General features: G+C 43.5%; 2 protein-coding genes across 3 annotated transcripts in view; one reads left to right on the top strand and one right to left on the bottom strand.

Annotated features, from left to right (window-relative positions):
• The window catches only part of LOC309665142 (serine palmitoyltransferase 1-like), a 94,081-nt gene extending 83,581 nt beyond the window's left edge, over positions 1 to 10,500 (top strand). The window contains exons 7-8 of one of the 2 annotated variants that reach the window (XM_082471380.1): positions 6,323 to 6,386; positions 10,076 to 10,500. In XM_082471380.1, the coding sequence (XP_082327506.1) occupies positions 6,323 to 6,374 (52 nt within the window). In that variant the 3' untranslated portion in view covers positions 6,375 to 6,386; positions 10,076 to 10,500. Of the gene's footprint in view, positions 1 to 6,322; positions 6,387 to 9,234; positions 9,327 to 10,075 lie in introns of those variants that run through there. The other variant, XM_082471381.1, reaches the window with a different exon arrangement.
• Positions 10,501 to 15,403: 4,903 nt separating this feature from the next.
• On the bottom strand, positions 15,404 to 21,874 carry LOC309665228 (spermatogenesis-associated protein 31E1-like; the record flags this gene model as incomplete). The annotated part of the gene is made up of 3 exons (XM_082471419.1): positions 20,510 to 21,874; positions 19,866 to 19,926; positions 15,404 to 19,589 (listed from the first exon to the last, which is right to left on the bottom strand). The coding sequence occupies exons 1-3, from the start codon at positions 20,529 to 20,531 to the stop codon at positions 15,404 to 15,406; spliced, it is 4,269 nt and encodes a 1,422-aa protein (XP_082327545.1). The 5' UTR covers positions 20,532 to 21,874.
• Positions 21,875 to 25,669: the final 3,795 nt, after the last annotated feature.

The following is a 25,669-nucleotide window of genomic DNA, read 5'->3' on the forward strand; positions in this document are numbered from 1 at the left end:
AATTTTAGTCTTATCACTAAATTTGCAAAGTTGGATTAGACCAAGCCCAGCTACTTATCAACTGCATTATTATTCTCTTCCTTGGGCCTTGGTTAACTCATCCATGGAATTGTGGAGTCACACTAGATATCCTTAAAGTCCCTCTTAAATGCATGTCCTCTGGTCACACACATGTCAGTCCTCTAGTTAAACTTTCTGTGCCACAGATGTTGTTTTGTATAGCATCCTGCAAGTGTTGTCCAACTCTGCTGAGAGGGCTCCAGGCAGACCAGGAGAGTCTGGGTTCATTACAAACATCCCTCTTTGAAAACCAATGTCCGTGGTATTCACCTATCTTTTCTTAGCTAGTTGGATCTTACTTCCATATGTTACTACTCCTCCTTTAGGTCTTATACTCTCAGCCAATCTTAGACATGGCCATTGAGTTCTAAGGAAAAATTTTCAGAATCCTCATCTCCTGTTTGTTTTCCTCTAGAGCTACATTTGTTCATTAATGTGCCTTTTGTAATGTGGTATTCACCCTGACTGAAGCTACTAAAATAGTCTAATTACTAATCAGTATGTTGAGACTGTTGCTGTGATCCTTCAGTGGTTAGACATGTTCTTCATACTTACTATTTCATACTTACTAGTCAGTATGAATTTTAAAATTAAAGTGCATATTTAATCTAGTATTTACTTTTCCTCTTTTAGTCCTCTTAAAGTATTAATGGTGTCTCTTATAATCAATAATTCTTGTGCTGGAAAAGTAATAAGGTGCTCTGATGTTTGCACAAGTTTCTAATAATGTACCAAAAGATAAAGTATATAAAGTACAACTATCTTGCCATAATCAGTCCTAAGGAATTGGTTTTCATTCTGGAATTATACTTGAATTTCAATTTATTAAACCCACGCCCATTTCTCTCCCCTGTGATATTTATATTTATAATCATATGAGTATTATTTTAGCTATTACAGATCCAGGTAGCTGCTATTTGATGTTGACTCTCCACTTCTGTTCAACTGCTAATGATAGCAAGAGCTCTGTGGTCCCATAGGACTCATATTTTATTGTATTGCTATGGCTGCCATGCTTGTTATTTCCTCAGCCGCTTCTGCAGAATGAATTCTGTAGAAATTTTTACATAATTTCAATTTTGAATTTTGTTTAACATAACAGCATGCTTACTTTTAAAAATAAAGGAAGGAGACTGATTGATTTCTACTCTTTGCCATCCTATTTATTTATTTATTTATTTATTTAATTGTGGTCTAGTTGATGTACAATGTTGTGCCAATCTCTGTTGTACAGCAAAGTGACTCAGTTATACACATAGAGACATTTTTTAAAATATTATTTTCCATTATGGTTTATCCCAGGAGATTGGATATAGTTCCCTGTGCTTGGGTATAGTTCCCTGTGCTATACAGTAGGACCTTGTTGTTTATCCATCCTGTATATAATAGTTTGCATCTGCTATAAAATAAAATTCATTTAAAATAAAATTTATTTTCAGCTATAAAATAATTAAGTCATAGGGATGTAATGTACAGCATGGTGACTACAGTTAATAATACTGTACTGCGTATTTGAAAGTTGCTAAGAGAGTAGATCTTAAAAGTTCTCATCAGGACTTCCCTGGTGGCGCAGTGGTTAAGAATCCGCCTGTCAATGCAGGGGACATGGGTTCAATCCCTGGTCCGGGAAGATCCCACGTGCCTTGGAGCAACTAAGCCAGTGAGCCACAACTACTGAGCCCGTGTGCCCTAGAGCCCACGTGCTGCAACTACTGAAGCCTGCGCACTCTAGGGCCCATGTGCCACAACCACTGAGCCCACATGCTGCAACTACTGAAGCCCACGTGCCTAGAGCCCGTGCTCCACAACAAGAGAAGCCACCGCAATGAGAAGCCCCTGCCTGCTGCAACTAGAGAAAGCCCACATGCAGCAACAAAGACCCAGCACAGCCAAAAGAAAATAAATTAAAAAAAAAAAAGTTCTCATCACAAGAAAAAATTCTTGTGTATGGTGATGGATGCTAACTAGATCTGTTGTGGTGATCATTTTGCAATATATGTAAATATTGAATCATTATGTTGTATACTTGAAACTAATATAATGTTCTATGTCAATTGTACCTCAATTTAAAAAAAGAAAATTTCAAGTATATATGTAAGTTGGAGAAGAGAAATGGAGAGTATTTAGAGGTGGATATGGAGGTCAAAAGAGGTATTATGTATTTATTTTTTAAGATGCAAAAAGTATGGTACCATTGTATGCTGATTGTAATGATTAAATAAAATTTTTATTGTTTATTCATGAGGTGGTGGTGTTGAATATCTGGGGCAGTATACTGCCTTGTATCTTTTTGTTGGAGAGAGTAGATAGATTCTGGTGCAAAGTGGAAGGTTTGGTCTCTGAACGGGGCATGGACGGTGAATCCACTGTGTCAGGAGGGAAGGCAGGGTGCATGGACACAATGGCCTGTAGGTGGGCAGATGTGGGGAAAATAGGGAAGTTGCCTTCCGATTGCTTCTGTCTTCTCAGGCCTATGGAAATGTCACATACAAATTGGCACTTGCCATCTACCTCTACAAAAATTAAATTATGAGCCACTGCATCTGCTGACCTTCAACACCCCCTGAAAGGAATTCAGGGTGGAGATCAGAAATGAGGCACTCTGTGCTCTGGAAAAAACTGGCAGAACAGGTCCTTAGACAGTTAGATATTTTCAGGAGATGATTTTATGAGCCCAATTCTTGCATCTCCTCATATTTAGAAAAGCACTAAAAAATTCTTCATGGTGATGTCTGCTCCTCATGACTAGCAGTAACCTTCACGAAACTAGCAGAACCTTCTGCAAAAAATATCTGCTTGATTGCATGTACTCCCCCTTCACCAAAATCACATATATACTGACCTTCTCCACTTCCTCTTTGGAGCACTTTCTCAGAGCTATTCGATATGCTGTTTCCCAGGCTATAGTCCTCATTTTGCCCCAGATAAAACTTAACTCACAACTCTCACGCTGTGCAATTGTTTTTAGTCAGCAGAAGCAAGTCATCAGCTGAGGGTGGTCACTGAGGAGGAGACTTGGGAAGTTTTCAGAAAGAGAAGATGTGAAGTATGAAATAATTTAGGAGCATGAGAGAGTGAACGGACAAAGGAATATGTTAGAATTGTTGGGCAACAATGAGGGCCCTTGTGAAGTTATTGGTCGTGAGTTAAAGTGAGACCAAAACTTAGACATCTTAGAGGAGGTCTGGTCCGGGTCAAATCCTGGTTGTTCCTGTTAGTTAGATTCATCACCTGGACCAGGTCCATTCATTGATGCCTGAGTCCCATGGAGGAGAGGACAAAGAGTTAGACGTGAAAACAAAAAAACTGTCAACAAAAGCTCTGAAATTTTGATACGTCTTTAAATTTTGTAAACCAAAGCAGAAAAGAAGACCATGTCCTCTCTCCTGCCCCTCATCAAGGGGCGCCTCAAGGAATCTGCTTTGCCACTGGTGGAATTTTCGGCCACACCAGGTGAGGATTGTAGTGCCTTTGAGGAACTTTATGGAACCTGATGAATGTGGAAGAGCTGGAGGACATCGCAGGTCCCAGGAAGATGTAGAGGATTAATGTGTAAATATCACATGGTAACTAACTAGAATGTTTCATCATCGACTACAAGACCCCTCTGGGAAATCCCAGAAGGGCTTAAATGCACTTAACTCATTACAGGCTTATAGTAGGAAGATTTCTAAACCTGGTCTTCCAAGATTCCTGTTCTCTGATTCTTCATTCAAACACTAATCTGGATACTGCTGTGAAGAGAATTTGCAGTTGTAGTTAAAACTGAATGGATTGATCTTAATACATAGAGTTTATCCAGGTGGACTGGACCCAATCAGGTAAGCACTTTGCGTACAGAGTTTGCTCCATCTGGCAGCAGAAGAGAAGGTCAGAGAGATTTGATGTACAAGGTGACTTGATAGATCATTGCTGGCTTGAAGGCAGAGGAAAACACATGAAAAGGAATGTGGGTGGTCTTAAGATGCTGAGAAAGGACTCTGGGTGACAGCCAGAAAATAAGGGACCTAACACTTCCAACAGCAAGGAACCGTATAACAACCTAAATGAGCCTAGAGGCAGATGTCTTCCTAGAGCCTCCAGACAAGGAATCTGCCTTGCTAACACCTTCCTCTCAGCCTTATGATACCCTGACCATTGAATCCAGCCTGCTGTAAACTATACGTTAATAAATGGGTGTTATTTGAAGCCACTTAGCTTGTGGTAATCTGTTATGCATCAACAGGAAACTAATACATAGTCCTTTACATTTCGTTTGCTCAGGAGCCAGATGAGTTTCAGAACTGGGTCATTTGTGCCTATGCAGGTGGCACTCAGCCAAGTAAACTGCGGCCATGTGCTATCAAGTTCTCTCTCAAATTCACCAATATACCTGGGAGTTGTGCTGGTCTCCATAGCGGTTCAGTTAACGAGGTCTTTTTCTCAAACTTGGTGGGTTGATTTTGAGCATGATTCAATTGCAAAATTATTGTTTAACATAACTCTATCCATAAATTGTTATTTGTTTATTAACGGAGAGATATTAAAACTTTTTTACAAAGAATAAAAATCTTCACTTTCAGTTTTATGTTTCATTTTTTTTTTCACTTTACTAATTTCGTTCTGAGAGAGGAAGCCTAGTCTTTTTAACAAATGATGCTGGAGAAAACGGATGTCCACAGGCTAAAAAAACTCAACCCAAACTTCACCCCTTTCACACTAATTAACTCAAAAATGGATCACAAAATTAAATATAAAATATAATACTATAAAACTTTTAGAAGAAATCCTGGGAGAAAACCTCTGGGATCTAGGGCTAGGCAAGGAGTTCTTTTTTAAGTACATTTTAATGAAATTTTATTTTCAATTGTAGATTGATGTGTACCTTCACTTATTCTGAGAAAAAATAAAATGTATTCAATTTGCCCTTCCAGGTTTATAGACAAATCACATGAATTGATCATATTATAAACCCATAGTTGGTCAACAGTAGAGCCATGCAGTGTTTTCCTGAGGAGAAACCTTTCTTTATGTTCATGAAATTTTTGGAGGATTAGGGCTGTAACTAGAGGGTCGGGGTAAGCTGGGGATTCTGCCAGTGGAGGTGAGAGCAGGGAGGGAATTCACCAAACCCAAAGACAGGCAAACCTGTCAGAAACTGCTGGAGAGAGAGGACAGTTACTTGGGATTCAAATCTGCTGATCAACCTTGGTGTGCTATGTTTTGTGGAACAATAAAAATAGTATTTTCCAGCAAAAACTGGAATAGGTAATGCAAATTTAAGGATGCTAAAACGCACACATATGTATGTGCATATATACATACACAAAACATATATATGTATACATGTATATATCTATATATACGTCTGTGTATTTTTTCCAGCTTTATTGAAGTATGATTGACAAATAAAAATTGTATATTTTTAGGTTGTACAATATAATGTTTTGATCTACATACACATTGTGAAAATGATTCCACAATCATTTCACAAAGTGAAATCAGGAAATCATACCATAATCAAGCTAATTTACATATTCATTATTTCCCATAGTTATCTTTTGTGTGCGTGTGTGCCTGTGTGTCTGTGTGTGTGGTGAGAACACTTGAGATCTATTCTTCTAGAAAACTTCAAGTATACAGTACATTATTATTAACTATAGTCACCATGCTGTACATGAAATTTCTAGAACTACTCATCTTATAACTGAAAGTTTGTACTCTCCATATTTGTAATTTAAATTGTTAGGCAATAAATATGCGGGCATATTTTTCTATCCTCTCTCTTACACATCTTTCAAATGATGTTTTGAAACATTTTCAGTTTTTTCAATAATTCAAATATAATTTTCAAACAGTCAAAAAAGCACACGGAGTTGTTTTTCACTACCCTATTTTACATATATTTGTTAGTAAATAAATGGTTCTCCAGACTGTTCAGCAGATTAAATGTTAAAGTAAACAAGGGCTAATTGCTCCTTATTTTTAGAACAGTAGATTTACAATATATGTAGCTGTTACAAGTCACATATTTAAATTATTTTAAACATCTTCTTTGGTAATAGTTTTTTTTTTTATGACTTTGTGTCAAAATAGAAACAATACCTCGAAGTAAATTTGCTTTTTAATCCATATTCTGTGAACACCTAAATTTCACAATGAAAAATTTCAAAACCTACAAGGATATCCATATTTGAAATATAAAATAAATGATAAATTCAATAATTGGGAATTTTCTTTGCCCTATTAAACATCAATTTTTAATGCTGTTTTATTCTTACAGATTCTTCTCAAAATATATTGGCTACTTGAGAGATGTCATTACACTCCTGTGATTTATACAGAAGGTAAGTTAGAAAACTTTAATTCTTGTGTCCATTAATTAACAAACTTTTAATAAACACTTTTCATCAGGGACTAGAGTAAGTACTGGCAATGTGGTCAGACATGCTTCACTCCTCTCTCTTGCCTGCAAGGAGCTTTCAGTGTAGTGAGGTGGATGGACCTAGAGTCTGTCATACAGAGTGAAGTAAGTCAGAAAGAGAAAAACAAATACCGTATGCTAACACGTATATATGGAATCTAAGAAAAAAAAAAAAAAAAGGTCATGAAGAACTTAGGGGCAGGACGGGAATAAAGACACAGACCTACTAGAGAATGGACTTGAGGATATGGGGAGGGGGAAGGGTAAGCTGTGACAAAGTGAGAGAGTGGCATGGACATATATACAATACCAAATGTAAAATAGATAGCTAGCGGGAAGCAGCCGCATAGCACAGGGAGATCAGCTCGGTGCTTTGTGACCACATAGAGGGGTGGGATAGGGAGGGTGAGAGGGAGGGAGACACAAGAGGGAAGAGATATGGGAACATATGTATATGTATAACTGATACACTTTGTTATAAAGCAGAAACTAACACACCATTGTAAAGCAATTATACTCCAATAAAGATGTTAAAAAAAAAAAAAGATATGCAGTAGTTGTCACAGGGGAGAAGTGCAAAGTGGTCTAGGCAACACAGCACAGGGGACCAGTCCTCATTGGGGCAGTAGAGAAGGCTTTCTGGAGTAAGCAGTGTTTAGTGAAAGGGCTGAAGAATGGGGGTGTTCTCCACGGGGTGCCAGAGTTAGCTGGTTAGGATGAGATCATTCCAACGTCTATGTTCTCCAGCCAAAACAACCAGGAACACACCTGGGAACCAGTTTAGTCTAGAACAAGTTGGATTTATTACTCATGGCAGTGAGGGAAGACACACACCATGGGGAATCCTGGGGTGTCTCAGTAAGAGGGTGTTAGAAAAGAGCTACTACAAGATTTGGGCTTTAGTTGGGTGACTTGGGAGAAGGTCTGAAAGTGATGGGCCACTTTAAATTGGATGCTGAAAGCCAAGGCAATTCTATAATTCATCTCAATAAATTTTAGCTACAAGAGGGAAGACTATAGTCAAAATAAAGCCATTACTGGAAACAAAGTAGATGTCACTCATTTTAACCAAGAGAATGGAGTGTTTGGTATTTTGGGGGGATGGCACAGTGACTTCTTTTTCTGTACTTAGAAAACAGTTGTGAATTGCCTTCACTTTATCTCACTTCATCATTATCTCAGAGTAATCTTGCTTGGCATTGGTATTCTGTGATACCTTTTGGTATTTATGTCCAGGCTTACCTCTGGATATCATCAGGGCTGTTGTTGTTTTTGCTTCTTTTTTTTTTCTCTCACAAGACAAATGAAGCATGGGGGAAGCATTTAGCTTCAATTGGAAGGCATCGTTCTAGAATTTTAGAAATCAATGGAAAAGTACAGGTCTTCTAGCCAAACCCATACATCTGTTTGTATGAAGGACAAACAGATTAACAGAGTAAGTGCATTGGTAGCTTGAATTTATTTTCTAAGATTTGCTTAGCTCCCCTAGTCCCATTTTTTATACTTGTTATATTTTGATATAGTAAAAATTCATAAATGTGAAAACCACCAGTAAGATTTCAGTTCATCCATCTTCCCTTAAATACTTTCTCAGCCTGGGCACGTTGATTCCCTTTGCTTAGGATTTAAATCTCTTATCAGTACACCTCCCCAACTCTATTCAGTAGGAAACTGGTGAAATGATATCAGAGTGGGATGACATAAAACAAAGAAGACATCCACACGCACAAATAAACTGTATATAAAGTCTGCTCGTAATTTGAATACAAAGTGTTTTAATAAAAAAAATTTAACCACTGCTAAATTATCCATATACTGAGTAAAAGCAAAAATGTTACCCTAATAAAAAGAGTGTAGACATGATAGCCCATGAAGCCATGTGGGATGAAATTAAAAATAGAGTATGTCTCCAGAGATTATCAGGCAACACTTTTTTCAAGTTTGTAATGTATAGTATTTTTTTTACCATTCCTTTTTGTATTGATAAATCAATCATGTCATATCATATCATATATTTTGTATTATATGTCATATCATATGATATCAATCAGTATTTTTTACCATTCCTTTGTGTATTGATACATTAATCATGTCATGTCATAGTATATATCATTTATTATATATCATATCATGAAATGTTTCATTTGATGGTCATCTATCTGAGAGCAAGTTGCAAGATTTTCACACTTTCACTGAGTCCTTCACTGACATCCAGCTTGACCTTGACAAGTATATCTGACCTTCCCGCTGTGTTAGAGATCAGAGTGTGTGAAATACTGACAACTACTGAAGATTACTGGGTAATGTAGACAGTGTGCAGTGGATCGACCAGTATAGACTCTTAAGTCCATTTTCTACATCTAGTAATGTGTTCAAGTGATTGGTTTTGGCATCAAAACTGAAATACTTCTCTTTCTCAACTTGCTGTTCACACATTATCTTCCAATGGCAAGTGCTGACAACTACCGATGCTGCTTTCACTAAAACTTCATTATTGACTAAACTCCCCTCATCTTAGCTTAAAACCCCTGAATTGGGAGAAAGTGTATCCGATCTGCCTGTGCTTAAGCTGGATCACAGCAGTTGCTTGGCCTAATAGCTGAGACCCTTTCTCAATATGCCAGCTTGTGAGTGTGATCAGTGTTTGTGCACCCTAGGTATATTGATCTGATGTTTAATTTTGTCTAATATTTTTACTCTCCTGCTTACTAGTCAAGTCACTATATCCATAAATTTGACTTAATGAGTCCATTTTTCTTTTCTTTCTTCAGAACTGTTTACCTGATCCAAAACACCTTCCAGTGGATTTTCTATATGTAAAACCTGTTTTTTAAATTAGTAAATAAAACTACTGCCTTCAGAATTTTGCCTCGAAAGCAACAGGATGCTTTCAACAATCTAATGTAAACGCAAACCACTGCATTCTTAACTAAAAGCCATTCTCCTGGGTATGGTGTGTGCTGCTGTTCACCAATCTCTGCTAGATGCTGCCTGAGGTCCCCCTTGCTTCTACACCCTCACACATTCCCCCTGCAGCTCTGATGCTGCTGGAAGGTCTGGAAGTTCCTGCACTGTATTCTAACTGGATCTGTGCTCTTACTACAGACTTGGGGTCCCTACCAATCCACAGCTGCATGGTGTTTGCAGGCAAGTGGGGGGAGAATGGTTCACTTACCTGTGTTATCTGCCCTCTGCCTACAAGGTGAAACTCAGGGCTGACGGGGTCCCTTTGAGTTTCAGAGTTTGGTGAAACAGATATTCTAGAGTTTATTCATGGTTCTCCTTCTCCCTGGACAGGCCACACACATGTGCTTTGCCTGACAGAGCCCAGAGCCCATGGCTGTTTTGGATTCTGGTTTGATTCCTTAGAAAAGGCCAGGAATCTGGTTCATGTCAGTGTTCTCCAACATTTCTATCCTTCTCCTACTCAGTAAAAAGTTTTCTGAGCATGAAGATCCAGTGTGTATATTTATGCATTTGCAAATTAAATGCATGTTCTATGGTTCCGTAATTTATATGCAAGACAAAGATTATACAGATATAGGAATTTTAAAAGAATGAGATGAGGAGGAATGCAAATGGAAGTTCTAACATTTTCTTCCTGCCTCCTAGCATACTGTCTTGTCCACTCTGACTGGCGGGCTTCCCCATCAAGAAGTCTCTTAGTGAAACTCCATGCTGCTCAGGTGAGGGGGTGTGTGGGGACATGGGGGCAAAGCAGGGATGGTATTTCCAGGAACTGGATTTTGTGTACTTTTGCCTTCAACTCTCAAAATCTGCATGGATGACCTTGAATTGCAGGTGGATTCAAGATTCAGAGAGTTAATGTTTTTCATGATGGAGTTCTATCCAGAGAAGTGGATGTGGATCACACTACATTGCATTGTTTTTCCTGGAAGTTTCTTTCTCTTGTTATTCTCTTCCTTTTAAGCCATGTTATGATGAAAAATAACAGACTGTTATCAAAGAAGGGTAGTATACTCTTAAATACTTTAAGTGGCACAATGAATTTTTTTTTTTTTTTTTTTTTGCTAAAACAGTAATACGTGCCATAACCTCGTGGTGGTGGAAATAATTTACACTAGGTTTATCATCTGGATGATCTATGAAAAGGATTCTTTCACACAGGTTATATGATGTAGCAGAGGAAGCATTTGGTCTGCGTCAGTTGTGGAAAGCGAGTATCTGTATGGTTTGGGGAATCCCTCTCTGTCTCAGGGTCCCCATTTGTTCATTAGGTGACCAGACTACAGAAGAGGCCACAGTCATTTTTTGGTAATGACTTTCCTTCATCATCCTCCTTCTCCTGTTCCCTCCCCACTCCTGCTCTCCTCCTTCTCCTCTTCTTCTTCCTCGCCTAATCTCCTTCATCTAAAGTCCGCAGTAAGTCCCCAGACAGACAACGCAGGAGGGCTATAGGGTGTAGGGTGGTGAAAGGCAGGGTCATCTAGGAGTAACTAGAGGGAAGGAGCAGCACCCATCACTTTGGCCAAGTTGTAGTTCCTCCTTCAATTATGGACAAATCTTTTAGGTGGTATCCTGGCCGTGGCCAGCAGACCCTAGACCTGCCTGTCCTTCTTGATCTACTCTTTGCAAATCCTTTCATCAGATAGCTTTGGGGGAGTCCTTCCAGTTTTAATAGACTAAAATGTATGTACTTATTTGTGGGGCAAATGTATCTCAGCTGCCTACCTGAAGTCCCCACCTTTTTTTCTTCTACTGGGAAAGTTCAAGGAAATGTAATGGTTTTTCCAGAAACTGTTTGTGCCGGTTGTTCTGTTTACCCTCATGTTCCATTCCATGAGGGATGAGAATGGCCATAGAGCCTAATTTATAAACCGCATATCCTATGCATCACTTATGTAAAAATATTCTAGCCCACAAATCTTAAAAAAAGAATGTTAATGCATCCCATCCAGAGGACCAGCTAAAGCACACACACACACACACACACAAATGCTTAGACCAAAGAGCTGTGTCACTCAAATTTCTTGTTATCAGGATGAGATGAGACAACTGTGTTTTCCTGTGAAAGATGACAGTATTTCCTAAATCCTCATGTATTTTGTTGGGAATTACATTATTTTATAATGCCTCTTACTAGAATTTAGTTTTATCTCAAACACATGGTTTAGAAATATTGGCTTAAACTTCCAAGAAGAGAGTGTCATTTTCATGAATGTGAGATGTTGTAGTTGTGGGTATCTATAGGAAAACGACGAGCTAGTCTAGTTAGTAAATACTGTTGATTGGCTATTAGAGGACATCTGTGGCTACTTTCCAAAGTTCTGTGATTCAGTAACATAAGAAAATGTCACAAAGGGAGCACATTTCAAAAAATTAATAGCTATGATTTTGTAAAATATTTTACAGCCTGAATATTTGTTTTTCTTAATTAAAGAAAATACACAGGGCCCTCACATCAGCTCACTCCTCTCTTTTGAGAGAAAGGACCATGACACTGTTACCCCACAGAGTGACCTGAGAGACTTAACCGGACATAATACTTGACATCTGTACATTATCCAGTTTTTACCATGTAAAGGGCAACAGAATTTATGACCAATGAGAAATATGTAGTCTCAACTGAGTGCACAATTTGGAAAGTATTAGGCAGACAGTGAGACCTCTATTATTATTATAATAGAAATGCTGATTAAAGATATACTTTCTTTAACAGATGTTAAAATGCCAATTCCCAAGCGATATGAGGTAATATATATTTCAAGCACCAATTAAGTGACATATTTTCTAAGATTTCAAAATTCTTTTAAGCAATGTATCCTTTTTGTAGCCCTATAATAAATAAATAAAATATAAATTTCCTGAGTCTTGGAAAATGCACGTTTCTTATAATTATATAAAATATGAATTCTTCTAAATGGTTCAGAAGTTTAAGTTATCACAGGTGAACATTAGGATTTTTTCACGTTCTAGAGACACGCATACCATACAACCATCTTGACTGTACTACTGTATTTTAAAAGGAGTAAAATAAACAATATCATTTAATATTAGGCAGTTAAGTACAAATATGCCAGATAATGTAATAGAGATATTGCCAAAAATCTGTCACATTTGTGAATAAGCTTCGTGTGTCTGATAAGGTGGCTCACTTCATTGAAAAATAAAGCAAACCTCACAAACCTGACACAAGCTATTCTGTGCGAAATCCCACGCCATTTGCACAGCTAGGAAGTAGGGGTTAGATGCCTCTTTGCTGGTTCATTTCACCATGGATCCCACTTGCTGTAGGCCTCTCTACATCATGTTTCCAAAGGAGAGAAGTCACTTTGAGTGCAGGAACTTGTCCCCAGCAAAACAAAGCATGTGACCCCCTGATGCCATTTGACTGAACGATATTTAAAATTGGACAAAGATTTTTCCCTCATTAGATGCTGGCAGAGTTTTGCTTCTTTTCAAAGTCTGTCATTCTTTCAACTGTGAGTCAGAGCTCAAGCAAACTAAAACCTGTGAAGGAAAGGATTTTGCGGGTTTTCATGGGGAATCTGTAATTCTTCTTTTTCAGAAGTAATTAAAAACTACACAAGAATTTTCTCTGGGGGCACTGGTACTGATCTCCTCCTGCACCTTCAGTTTGCTACATGGCTTGGGATCCATTCAGAGCCGGCTGGTGGCTCAGGCTCATTTGAGTGGGTGTCAGGCCGCTGTTTGAAGGGTCTCTGTGGTCTTGCTGGGGCGCTGGGCGCCTGTGTGTGGACTGCATGGAACTGTGTGCAGGTGCCTTGAGATTTCTCTTCTCAACGAGGGCTCTGTATAAGGCTCCTGTGAGAGGTCTCTGTGAAGTCTATGTATTATCTCTGAGAGGTCCCTGTGTGGGGTGAGTGTGGGTCCCCGTGTGGAACCAGTGTGGGTCCCCGTGTGGAATCAGTGTGGGTCCCCGTGTGGGGTGAGTGTGGGTCCCCGTGTGGAATCAGTGTGGGTCCCCGTGTGGGGTGAGTGTGGGTCCCCGTGTGGGGTCAGTGTGGGTCCCCGTGTGGGGTCAGTGTGGGTCCCCCTGTGGGGACTCTTAGTGGGGGGCCCTCCATTGCTGGCCTTTCTGCACCTCACAGAAGGAGAAGGGCAAAGGGACTTGCAGCTTCTTGTTTCTTGCTGTTTGTCACTGTCCCTCTGTGTCACTTCTCCCGACAGGTGCCTTGGGCGTCCAGCACCCTCAAACCCAGCACTCACCTCTTGGTGCCCCTGAGAGGACCCGGCAGCAGTCAGGCTCAGGGGCCCCGCTCTGTGCCAGCCTCTCCTGAGCTCTGGAAGTTGTTCTGTGCTCTGGGTCCCAGCCCCTCCCAGGGCCCCTGGCTGTGCCCCCAGTGCTGTGTCTGCCCCGGAGGAGGGGGCCCAGAGGTGAGACCTGGCTCCAGGGAGAAACCACAGCACAAGCAGGCCTGTGGCCGCTCCCCCTCAGCAGGTCCTGGTCCCGCATGTTGGGGTCCTGACAGGCGTAGGGCAGGGCCATTCAAGCTGTCACCTGGATCAGGGGACCCTCCTGGAGCAGGACTCTGCAGCACGGGAGTGACTGTGACACAGAGCCCCCGATTGCTCTGTAGAATTGCTCCTGTCTCCCTGGTTTCCCGTGTGGACGGGCCGGGGAGGAAAGCTGACGGCACCCTCGTTCTCCGCAGGTCACTTCCCACCCGCTGGGTGACACATCCTGTCTGCTGGCCTCTTCCCCCTCCAGGCTGTGGGGTGAGCAAGGCTGACAGCAGGTGAGACTTGCTACGACCCCAGCACAGTCCCTGAGCCTGTTAAGTCCCACTTATCCCCTGGGGGCCTCCTTGGGCCACGCGTGTAGGTAAAGGTCACAGACCGCGAGTCTGTCGTGAGCTCCCAGTCCTGTGAAAGTTGATTAAATACATTGTGGGGAAGTGAACCTTCCCTGCTTGGGGGCTCCACGGCCTCTGGGAGCCTGGCCCTCTGTGGAGGAGCTCCAGGGGCCTTCCCTCTGTCTGGGCTCTGGGAGCTGGAGTAGGGGGAGAGTCTGGGCTGGGGCCACCATAAGCCGCTGGCCCCTGACTTCTTTTCTCTGGGCCTGTACACGGTGGTGGGACGCCAGGGGCTCCCTGGTCACTGCGCCATTTATGGGCGCCTCTGCCACTTGCCTCCTTCCCCTGCATCCCACCCTCGGGGCACATGACAGACAGTGAGGTGACTGCACACACAGTCACACCCCTGCTCGTTCCCCAGGGGGCGGGGAGCACTGTGAGTAGGGCTGTCCTCTCCTCCGGGGCAGGGGTGGACGGCCCTCGGCGGCCTCCATGCTCGTCACCTCACACCCTCAGACCTGGGAGTGCGCGGTCCTCCTCCTCACCGCTGCTCCAGAGTGTGAGAAGGACAGAGGACGCGTGACGCTCCCGGCCCACCTCAATCCCAGCTCCATCGGGGAGAGAAGGAGCTTCCAGGGCAGGCATCATCTATCCCCACCAAGACATGGGGGCAAGGTTTCTGCCACGTCTGGACTCTGGGCTAGCACTGCCCCCAAACTCCTCTCCTTATTCTGACATGTGAACTTGTCTCTGACACTTTCTGGAGCCTGAGGGGAATTTCAGCCCTCTGCAGACCCCTCCCCTACAGTCCCACAAGTTCAAGGTAGAGAGAGAGCAGGAGAGGACTGAGCCGGTTCCTGAGAAGGGGGAGGTCTTTAGGTTTAGTTCACCTTGACACGTCCTGAATGCTGTTGCTTGTTTCTGTAATGCTGCTATTATGGAAACTTAAATGCAGTGAGGGAATTGAGGTGAGGATGGGTATTCCACGCTGGGATCAACCTCCCTCCATGGCCCCATCCCATCTGGAAGCCAAAGCAGGCACCTGGGAAGAGTGGACCCTGATCCCTTCCCTTCCCCCCAGCAGGGCACAGACAGAGGCCACCACCTCTCATGAGAAGAAACATTTATTTTGGGAAACAAAAATTGTGGTAGGAAGAAGCCATTAACACATAGACAATGTGTTAACATGAGAAGAAACAGGTTTTCTTTGCATGACCTGCACTTTTCCTTGCACTGCTTTCCTACCAGGAGAGGCATGAGAAGCACACTCTGGTTGACCAGAGGGAACACATTTTTGAGGACATGTTGGATGATGGCGCAGGTGGCCTGAGTCACCTGCCACCCTTGGTCTACGCTGGCAGGGTCTGACTGGGGACTCCAGTTCCCTGGGTGGGAAGGCAAACTTGTCGCCTCTGCCTCTGGTATGCCTGCTGTTGTTAAGGTAGCTGTGGTCCTTGGGGGTGGCTTGGTGACTGTAGGCTGTATCTTTCAACACTCTTCTCTGTTCTGAAGAGGAGAGAACCCTGTGGTAGTACGAATGCCCCTCTGCTGGGGCCTGGAGCTGTTCTGGGTGCTGATTTAACTCTGAGGCACAGAGTCCTTGGTGAAGCCCCAGTTTGTCTACTAGGACCTGTCCAACAGCTGTTCCAATCGCCCGAGGATCAATAGCCCTGCTCTCTACAACAGATTTGCCTTTGGTTGGTTCCTGGTGGTGAGCAGTGGCTGATACAGGCTTGCCTTTTTGAAGGGATTTTTCTGTTCCTTTGCCTTTTTTATTGTGGCTAAGATACTGCAGAAAGTGCCTAAGATACTGCAGAAAGTGCCTTGTCCATTTTTGGCTTTCTGGTGAAAGCTCTCTCTTCTCTGGCGAGAGCTGGGGGTGTTTGCTCCCAAGGGACTCTCCTCTTTCCCTGACCTGAGAAGCGTGGCTCATCCCACTTGCTTGAGAAGCCTTTAGTCCTGAAGACCTTTCTTCATACTCTCCCGGTTTGGGCCTCCAATCGTCCTCCCTCTCATCAGTTGGGGCAAACATCTTGCTCTGGCTGTTCATTTCTTCATCCTCTTCTGGTTTGAGCCTCTCACAGACCTCCCCATCATCAGTTGAGGCAAACTGGCCCTTACACGGGTCCCTAACCTTTGCTTTCCAGGGTTCCTGTTGTCCCTGGTTGCTTCTCGTTTCTTCATGTTCTCCTGGTTGCAGTCTCCTAACGCTCCTGCACTCCTCAGCTGGGGCAAGCGTCTCGCTCTGGCTTCTTGTTTCTTCATGCTGTCCTGGTTGGGGCTTCGTGAAACCCCTCCACTCCTCAGCTGATGCGAGCACCTCCCTCTGGCCCTTCATTTCTTCATGCTCTTTTGGTTGGGGCCCCTTAAAGTCCCTCCACTCCTCAGTTGGGGCAGACATCTTGCTCTGGCTGTTCATTTCTTCATCCTCTTCTAGTTCGAGCCTCTCACAGACCTCCCCCTCATCAGCTGAGGCAAACTGGCCCTTACACGGGTCCCTAATTTTTGGTTTTCTGGGTTCCTCTTGTCCCTGGCTGCTCCTCATTTCTTCATGCTTTCCAGGTTGGAGCCTCTTAAAGCCCCTCCACTCCTCAGTTGGGACAGACATCTCACTCTGGCTCTTAAATGAGTCCTTAAGTTTTGGTTTTCTGAATTTCTGCTGCCCCTGGCTGCTCTGTTCACTCACGTTGAGGTCATATGGCACCACCTGGAAAGCTGGTGCGTCCTCACTAGCATGTTCCCTCTGGGAACTGGAAAGAGACCTATGAGAAGCCAAGATGTCTGCAGGAAGGAGCACATCAGTGTGAGAGTCTTGAAGGAGCTCACCAGTGGCACGGCCTTGAGCCACCTGTGTTTTAAGGCATGGCTCCTTTGGATGTTGGGCAACTGACTTTGTTGGTAGTGACAGGGTTTTGCTAGCGGCTGGAAACCCCAAGACAGTCCCATTCTCCCAGCTTCTGCCCATGAGGTTGACTGTGGGCATCTGATAAGGCAGTCTGCCCTCCTGTCCAGTCAGAGGGGCCTCTGAGGGCCCATACCTGTCAGCAGGTGAAGTCTTTCCCAGGGCCCTCTGGATTTCTGTATGCTCAGGTGAGGGAACAGGGAGGGGACTCACCAGGGTGGGAACTGTTGCTTTTGTTATCACTTTCATTCCCTGATGGGGCTGAGGTTTTCCCAAGAACTTATTAGCAAAGTTGGCTTTTGAGTGTGCCCCAGATTGCCAGGTGGCAGAGGGGGAAAAGGTGGACCTTGGAGAGGACAAGGGTTGAGCCCCACATGGCTTGAGATTTATGGGCTCAAAGGCCTGTTTGGGTAGGCCCCACCTGTGCCTTACCCGCCACCTTATAATATGTGCTTCCAGCATCTGCTGAATGCTTGGACTGAGGAAGGAAAGCATACAGGAGGAGTTTACACAGGGTTTCCAAGACTTCAAGGGTGCTAGATTTCTGATTTCCTCGTGAGGGTGGGGCTTAGAAAAAACACAGTTGGCAGCAAGCCAGGATTGACGCACAATCACAGGGATCAAACCTTGATTAATCTGCGTCAACTTTGTGCTCAAATGGGCTTTCAAGATTTTTTCTAGATGTTTCTTCTCTGGGCTACTGGGTAAAGAGTTTCCAGAGTCACTCATCAAGGGCCTCATCAGGTATCTTTCTGACTCCTTTTCAGAGTTTCTTTGCAGAAACTTCCCTGGGAGCCTGGCCCCGGAGGAAGCTTTTGAGATCCTCCTCAGACATGGCCTTAGACCCTTGCCGAAATCCTTCCCTGGTTGAAATTGCATTTGACCCTTCCTATGGGATCTCCTAGGGTGCCTGGACCTTATCTTCTGTGGGTCCAGTCTCCTTTTGCCTGTAAAAGCAGAGGGCTGCCAGGGTCCCTGCTTGCCCTGTGCCTGATAAGTCCTTAAAAATTGGCACTGAGAGGAACTCAATTCCAGAGACAGAGACAGGTGGATACTGAGGCACAGGCCCCTCTTGGTTTGATCTTTGATGAGCCTCTTTTGAAGATGTTGCTTCTGGAGATCAGGGCCAATTAAGTCCTCATGATGAATAGAAACTGACCTTTGGGCCTGAGAGCGCCCCCTCTCTTGGGGAAGGTTGAGATTGAGTTGGCTAAAGCCTTTCTGAGATCTTTTGACCACAGAGGATGAAGGCTTCCCACTTTTCAGTTGCTTCTGCAACAAGGGGCATTTCAGACATTGAGTTTCAGTTGGGATAAAATATGGTGTCTTGTTCTGAAATGTAGGACAATCTAGTCCACAGGTACTCATCTGGGGTGGAGAATAAGGTGGTCTGAATGGGAGAGAAGATGGGAGGTAGGGCTGGGCCTGGATCTGAGCCAGAGGTGAGGACTGGCACAGAGGCAAGGTTTGAGTGAAAGGCTGGGGTGGGACCCCCGGGCAGGGCAAGACTGCGGCCTGGGAAGGACCTAAAGGTATTCTAGGTTGAATTGAAACTGGAAAGCCATTAGAAACTCCACTGAATAAAACAAAGGGTGCCTGCTGTTGAGTAGAGCTCCTAGTAGGCACCAGGGACTCGCTGTGCAGAGAGGGGTGACCACAGTAGAGCTGGGTGTATGTCAGTTCCAAGTGGTCCCTCAAGACCTCGGAGTGTAAGAGCTGCCGAGGACCGGGTGGCTGCTCTGTTTTGTCTTTCCTGTTCCAGAAAGATTGAGGGGTTGTGTTGTCCTGCTCAGCACCCAGTGATTTCCACACATTCCCTAAAGTGTTCAGGTGGTAGTCTGAGCTCATTTGTTCCGAGAATGACCCATCCTTTTCTTTCCCCTTATGAATCTTTAGTTCTACTTTCTTGGTGATTAGAATCTCCAGCAGCTTCTGGACTTCAGGGTTGACAAGTGAGGGGCTACCAGTCTCTACCTGCTTGTCTGTGGGCTCTTCCTGGAATGGGGCCCCTGGTGGCTGGTGGGACAGGTGTTCTTGCCGGGACTCACTCTGTGATGAGGTGGGGAAGAACAAGGCCTTGGTAGTCTTCCACCAGAAGGACAGGAACAAAATGGGATAGCATGCAAGGCCAAGACTCAAGATGGCTGCGATGGTAGATGCCAAAAAAGAGTTACCTGGAGGTGAGCTCTTTGCAACAGTGCCAAGGGTGATTCTCTTCAAGTTGGATTGGTCTTGAGGTTCTTTTGACAGGGTGGAGGCCACAGGTAAAGAGCCCTGGGTCAGAGGAGCCAGGGCAGCTGATGGGCACGTGGCAGGAACAGCCTTTTCTGAAGGTTCCCTGCAGGGCTGGTGGGCTCCAGCAGACGCTGCTCTGCACACTTCACCAGGGGGGTCTTGATAGGAGAGCTGATGAGAGCTGCCCTTGTCAGGGAGCCTCCCCAGGTGGCTTCAGGAGACATGAGGCACAAGCTGCAGCCAGGAGCCCCCAGGGCCAGGAGGGCTGGGCAGGCCAGGCAGGGGTGGGCACCTGTGGCCCACAGCCCTCCACAGCCCCCATGCTGACTTCACAGTGCTCCTGCTGTCCCTCACCCCAGGGCTTTGGCCATACCCCACCCTCAGCGCTCCCCCTCCCAGCTCAGCCCCAGGCTGCCTGCAGCCCAGGTGTCACACCATAGGCTTTGGGTGGAAGAAGAACCCAGGAGAGAAGGGGAAGATTCTTTACCTTTGTAGAAGTGAAGTCAGGGCCCGAACCTCTTCCAGCTCTTGCAGGCAATCTCTGAAAACTGGAAAACAGCAGAATGGGTCATGGTGGTGAAGGCAAGGGCTTAGGGGGTCTTACAGGAGGCTGAGTGCTGTGTCCCTTTAAGGGGACACCATTGGGAGATTGGAGCCCAAGCACCAGCGTCCAGGGCCACATGATCCCTGACAGTGATGGCGAAGCTCATGAAAGGGTTTATCATTTACAAAGTACTTCCATATCCATTACCCCTTGCTGCCCTCCCATCCTCCCTGTGGGGGACAATGGGCAGGGGTCACATCACAGAGGAATCTGAGCAAAGTTAAACAACTTGTCCACGGTCGGACCTGGAGGTCCCGCCTCCCAATCCAGGCGCTATTGGTCCACTGTAGGCCACACACCCCTGCTGGGCCACACCCTTTTCCGGGCCCCTTACTGCTTCATTGTGCACATGGCATCTGGGAAGTATCTGGGTTCTGCCCTCCTTCCCAGGAACCTCCCTGAGGGTTCTGTTTCTTGAGGCACAGGCCCTGCCACTGGCCTCCTCGGAGCCTGTGGAGTGGGCCCTCAGGGCTGGGAGAGATGGGGCCTAACCCTCGGGGCACACAGGGCTGAATGGCACAACTTACCTTTCAAAGCTCTGTTTTTCATCTTAACCTTGTGTTTCCCCCTCCACTCCGTCTGATGCTGAGAGACAGAAAAAACGAGGACCTGGGACCCAATTCTCACTCTCCCCTCTCTAGACAAGCATCAGACACTCAGTGTTCATACATAATATGACTTTTTACATTTAACTAACAGAGCTCTGTGGTTTTTCTTGCCTTTCACTCATTTTTAAAGAGGATAAAAATATTTTCTGTTTTCCTTCTCTGAAGAACATAAAGAAGGATTTTCAATGTGAGATTCACCCTGGATTTCTTTTGTCACTGTTCCTCTGCTCAAGAAACACACACATTCTCTGAACTACGGGTTCATCTGAGCTCCAACAGGTGGGTCTCTGCTTCCCGAGGCCAGGGCCACTCCAACCCCCGCTCTGAGGCTCTCAGGGCCTCAGCACTGCCAGCAGATCAGCCCTCATCCGAGACACGTGTTCACAGCTGGTGATCCATTGCTCATGGGCCTGTCCTCTGGCTGAGATTGAACTCAGTATCCAGTCCTCGACCTCCGGTCACTGTGTGTGAGACTTGCCCTGGAGCCCTCTACCACACCTGGACAACTGGTCTGAGATCTTTGGATACAAATCCTAGTGTTCACTCTATCCCCTGCCCAGGCTGGCTTGCCCTTAGAGGGATGACGTCCTATTCTTAGGAGTAGATGTCCTATTCTTTCCCATTTCAGGAGTCTCTGAAGTTGATTCAGAAAAGTGGAAATAATAATAGAAAAGAAGGGAGAAGCATGTGCTTGTGGGTCTGGCCCAAGGGTTCTTTACCTTCGTGATGTTTCCATGTTTCCTAGGAGGTGGTGAAGATAGATTATTCTGGCGGTAGGAGAGTAACAGGAAATAGAGCCCCAGTCCACACAGAAAGCCAAGGATGGTGGCACTCGCCCAGGAAGTGCGACTGGAGTACAGCCAAGTATCAAAAGTGCTTTTCAGAGAAAAGAGAGGATTCTCCATCATCTGAATCACATTGCTGGCTTCAGGCAACTGAGCACAGGATGTGTACTTGGGGACTGATGTCCTAGGCCTACATCATAGAGCTGTGGTCTGGTCACAAAGGGCTCTTGAGGGTGGGGGAGGGAGTAATAGAGGAGGAGGCTGGACCACGGCCCCTCCCCACCATCCGCCCCACAGCTCTATCCCTCGACCCTCATGGGTCTTCTAGACCTTAGTCAATTTTCTATTCATTCCACCTGGAAATCACATTTTTCCTGGTTCCTCAGCTCTCTTGGGGATTTCGAAAGATTCCCTTTCTCTCCTATTGAATCATTACTTATTTCAGCAGAAGCTGAAGATACAATAGGAAGGCCATTAATATACAGTACACTTTTTGCTTCCCTTTCTAATTTCAATTGAGAAACTTAAGTTTTCTGTTTTTTGACAAATAATTTGAGCCCTCAACAAACAAAAGTTTTTTTTTTTTTATTAATTTAAGTGGTCTGCGGATTATCCAGTTCATTTGGATAATACCCTCCATAGGTATGGATCTCTTTCTAATTAATGTTGTCTGGAGAGAAAGATGAAAACAGCTTTTCACAATTTAAATGTCATTGGTCTCCTGTCAGAATACGTTTTTATTGTGTTTTATCATACAAGATGGTACATTTCCCTACTACTTCCTCAGCATCTGTCAGGTATATTAGGAAATGGGTTTTTTCCTCAGGTAATTGCTCAAATCTATAAGATGGTTTTAGGTCTACTCTCTCTGACCTGTTTTGACCTTTAAACCTCTTCGAGTCCTAAATGCACGTCGCATTTCTTTCTAAGATCCTGGGAGGTGTGGCCATTTGAAAAGCCTTCACTTTTTCTCGCCATTGATATTTACTGTTATACCTCTCTGCGAGGGCTGCTTGATGGGGATGTTACATGAACATTCCCCCTGCTTGTTTTCTGTGCTTTATGGGAGTAATGTGAGCTTTCTGTTTTAGATAATTTACTATGTTCTCCACTGTGGACAAAGCAGGGAGTGAGCATATTGCTGTAAGGCAAAAAAGCATGATTGATAAGGTGGGTGTAAAACAAGCCAAGAGTCGTGGTCCTCATGTGCGTAATAGGTTCCATCAAGTGAGGGACAAATGGAAGTGATGCAAAGAGAGAGAATGGAAATGAAACTAAGAAATAATCTCTCCATTTTTATTTTCTTCAATGTCACCAGCCTGGATGAAAAGACTTCAAAGCACATAGAACCAATGAGTCAAAAATTATATTGTAATTATACATCCATGATTTTCATGTGAGTTCTTAGATCATGTTTTACCAGGTATTTTTCTGAAACATTTTTCTGAATAAATGGAAAGGTGTTCCTGATAGGCAGGAAAGGCAGATATCAACATTTTACAATTGACTTCAGAGATGTAGAGAGCTGGAAAGAGTGTTGTTGGAAATTAATGACTTTTTTCAAACCCTTCCTAAAACTGAGGTTGCAGGACAAGCAACCAACAGGAACTCTAGAGAGTGACAGGCACCTGCAGGGAGAAACAGCAACTTGACATTCGTTTACTTAAAACAGACACAGACTGAATGAATTATAAGCCCAGAGATTAAACTAGACAATTTTAACAAATTGAGCAACAAAACAAACAACCAAATAGCAGATTATAAACCAAAGAATAAAATAAATGTCCATGAGTCCATACTTATATAAATAAATCATTGACCAGAAAAATAAATTACAGAAAAATTACAAATAATATATAAAGATATTTAGATATTCCTGCCTCCAAGAAGTGGAGTTTTATTTTGATCATGTGTTGGGTTTAGTGTTGGGTTTCTAGCTAACAGAGATTTGAGAGAGAAAAAGAATAACTTTACAGTGAATAAACCTGGCAGGTACCACCTAAGTCTAGTGGTCCTGATAACATCCTCAATTATAAGTCATCTTGAAATCATGTACCCTCCGATATGATGCATAAGAAAAGCATTCACCTCTGTACTATGCTTCCCCCAAACCCATAACCCAAGTCTAATCATGAGAAAATATCAGAAAAAAGCAAAATGAGAGATATTCAAACTTGAAAAAGTCATGAAAATCAAGAAAAGACTGAGAAGCTCTCACAGATTGAGGATGACTAGGCAGATAGATAACTAAATGCAACATGTTCTTATTTGGATCTGGAACAGACAAAGGACATTAATGGAAAGACTTGGTGAAAGTAGAATGAAGTCTGCAGTTTACTTAATAGTGTAGTACCAATGTTAATTTCTTAGTATTAACAACTGTACTATGGTTATATAAGATGTTAACATTAAGAGAAGCAGTTTCCAGAAGTCATCACTCCTATCCTTACGATAAGGAAAATCTGGAAAAACTGGAAATCAACAATTCTTTCTCATTTCAGGAGTCTCTGTAGGTGATTCAGAAAAGTGGAAATAATAATAGAAAAGAAGGGAGAAGCATGTGCTTGTGGGTCTGGCCCAAGGGTTCTTTACCTTCGTGACGTTTCCATGTTTCCTAGGAGGTGGTGAAGATAGATTATTCTGGAGGTAGGAGAGTAACAGGAAATAGAGCCCCAGTCCACACAGAAAGCCAAGGATGGTGGCACTCGCCCAGGAAGTGCGACTGGAGTACAGCCAAGTATCAAAAGTGCTTTTCAGAGAAAAGAGAGGATTCTCCATCATCTGAATCACATTGCTGGCTTCAGGCAACTGAGCACAGGATGTGTACTTGGGGACTGATGTCCTAGGCCTACATCATAGAGCTGTGGTCTGGTCACAAAGGGCTCCTGAGGGTTGGGGAGGGAGTAATAGAGGAGGAGGCTGGACCACGGCCCCTCCCCACCATCCGCCCCACAGCTCTATCCCTCGACCCTCATGGGTCTTCTAGACCTTAGTCAATTTTCTATCCATTCCACCTGGAAATCACATTTTTCCTGGTTCCTCAGCTCTCTTGGGGATTTCGAAAGATTCCCTTTCTCTCCTATTGAATCATTACTTATTTCAGCAGAAGCTGAAGATACAATAGGAAGGCCATTAATATACAGTACCCTTTTTGCTTCCCTTTCCAATTTTAGTGATTCTGGAATCATCATTTAATGTTGTGATAATATTCAATTGAGAAACTTAAGTTTTCTGTTTTTTGACAAATAATTTGAGCCCTCAACAAACAAAAGTTTTTTTTTTTTTATTAATTCAAGTGGTCTGCGGATTATCCAGTTCATTTGGATAATACCCTCCATAGGTATGGATCTCTTTCTAATTAATGTTGTCTGGAGAGAAAGATGAAAACAGCTTTTTACAATTTAAATGTCATTGGTCTCCTGTCAGAATACGTTTTTATTGTGTTTTATCATACAAGATGGTACATTTCCCTACTACTTCCTCAGCATCTGTCAGGTATATTAGGAAATGGGTTTTTTCCTCAGGTAATTGCTCAAATCTATAAGATGGTTTTAGGTCTACTCTCTCTGACCTGTTTTGACCTTTAAACCTCTTCGAGTCCTAAATGCACGTCGCATTTCTTTCTAAGATCCTGGGAGGTGTGGCCATTTGAAAAGCCTTCACTTTTTCTCGCCATTGATATTTACTGTTATACCTCTCTGCGAGGGCTGCTTGATGGGGATGTTACATGAACATTCCCCCTGCTTGTTTTCTGTGCTTTATGGGAGTAATGTGAGCTTTCTGTTTTAGATAATTTACTATGTTCTCCACTGTGGACAAAGCAGGGAGTGAGCATATTGCTGTAAGGCAAAAAAGCATGATTGATAAGGTGGGTGTAAAACAAGCCAAGAGTCGTGGTCCTCATGTGCGTAATAGGTTCCATCAAGTGAGGGACAAATGGAAGTGATGCAAAGAGAGAGAATGGAAATGAAACTAAGAAATAATCTCTCCATTTTTATTTTCTTCAATGTCACCAGCCTGGATGAAAAGACTTCAAAGCACATAGAACCAATGAGTCAAAAATTATATTGTAATTATACATCCATGATTTTCATGTGAGTTCTTAGATCATGTTTTACCAGGTATTTTTCTGAAACATTTTTCTGAATAAATGGAAAGGTGTTCCTGATAGGCAGGAAAGGCAGATATCAACATTTTACAATTGACTTCAGAGATGTAGAGAGCTGGAAAGAGTGTTGTTGGAAATTAATGACTTTTTTCAAACCCTTCCTAAAACTGAGGTTGCAGGACAAGC

The sequence above is a fragment of the Balaenoptera physalus genome (assembly GCF_965194825.1).
Source record: "Balaenoptera physalus genome assembly, chromosome: 7".
Classification (NCBI taxonomy): Eukaryota; Metazoa; Chordata; class Mammalia; order Artiodactyla; family Balaenopteridae; genus Balaenoptera; species Balaenoptera physalus.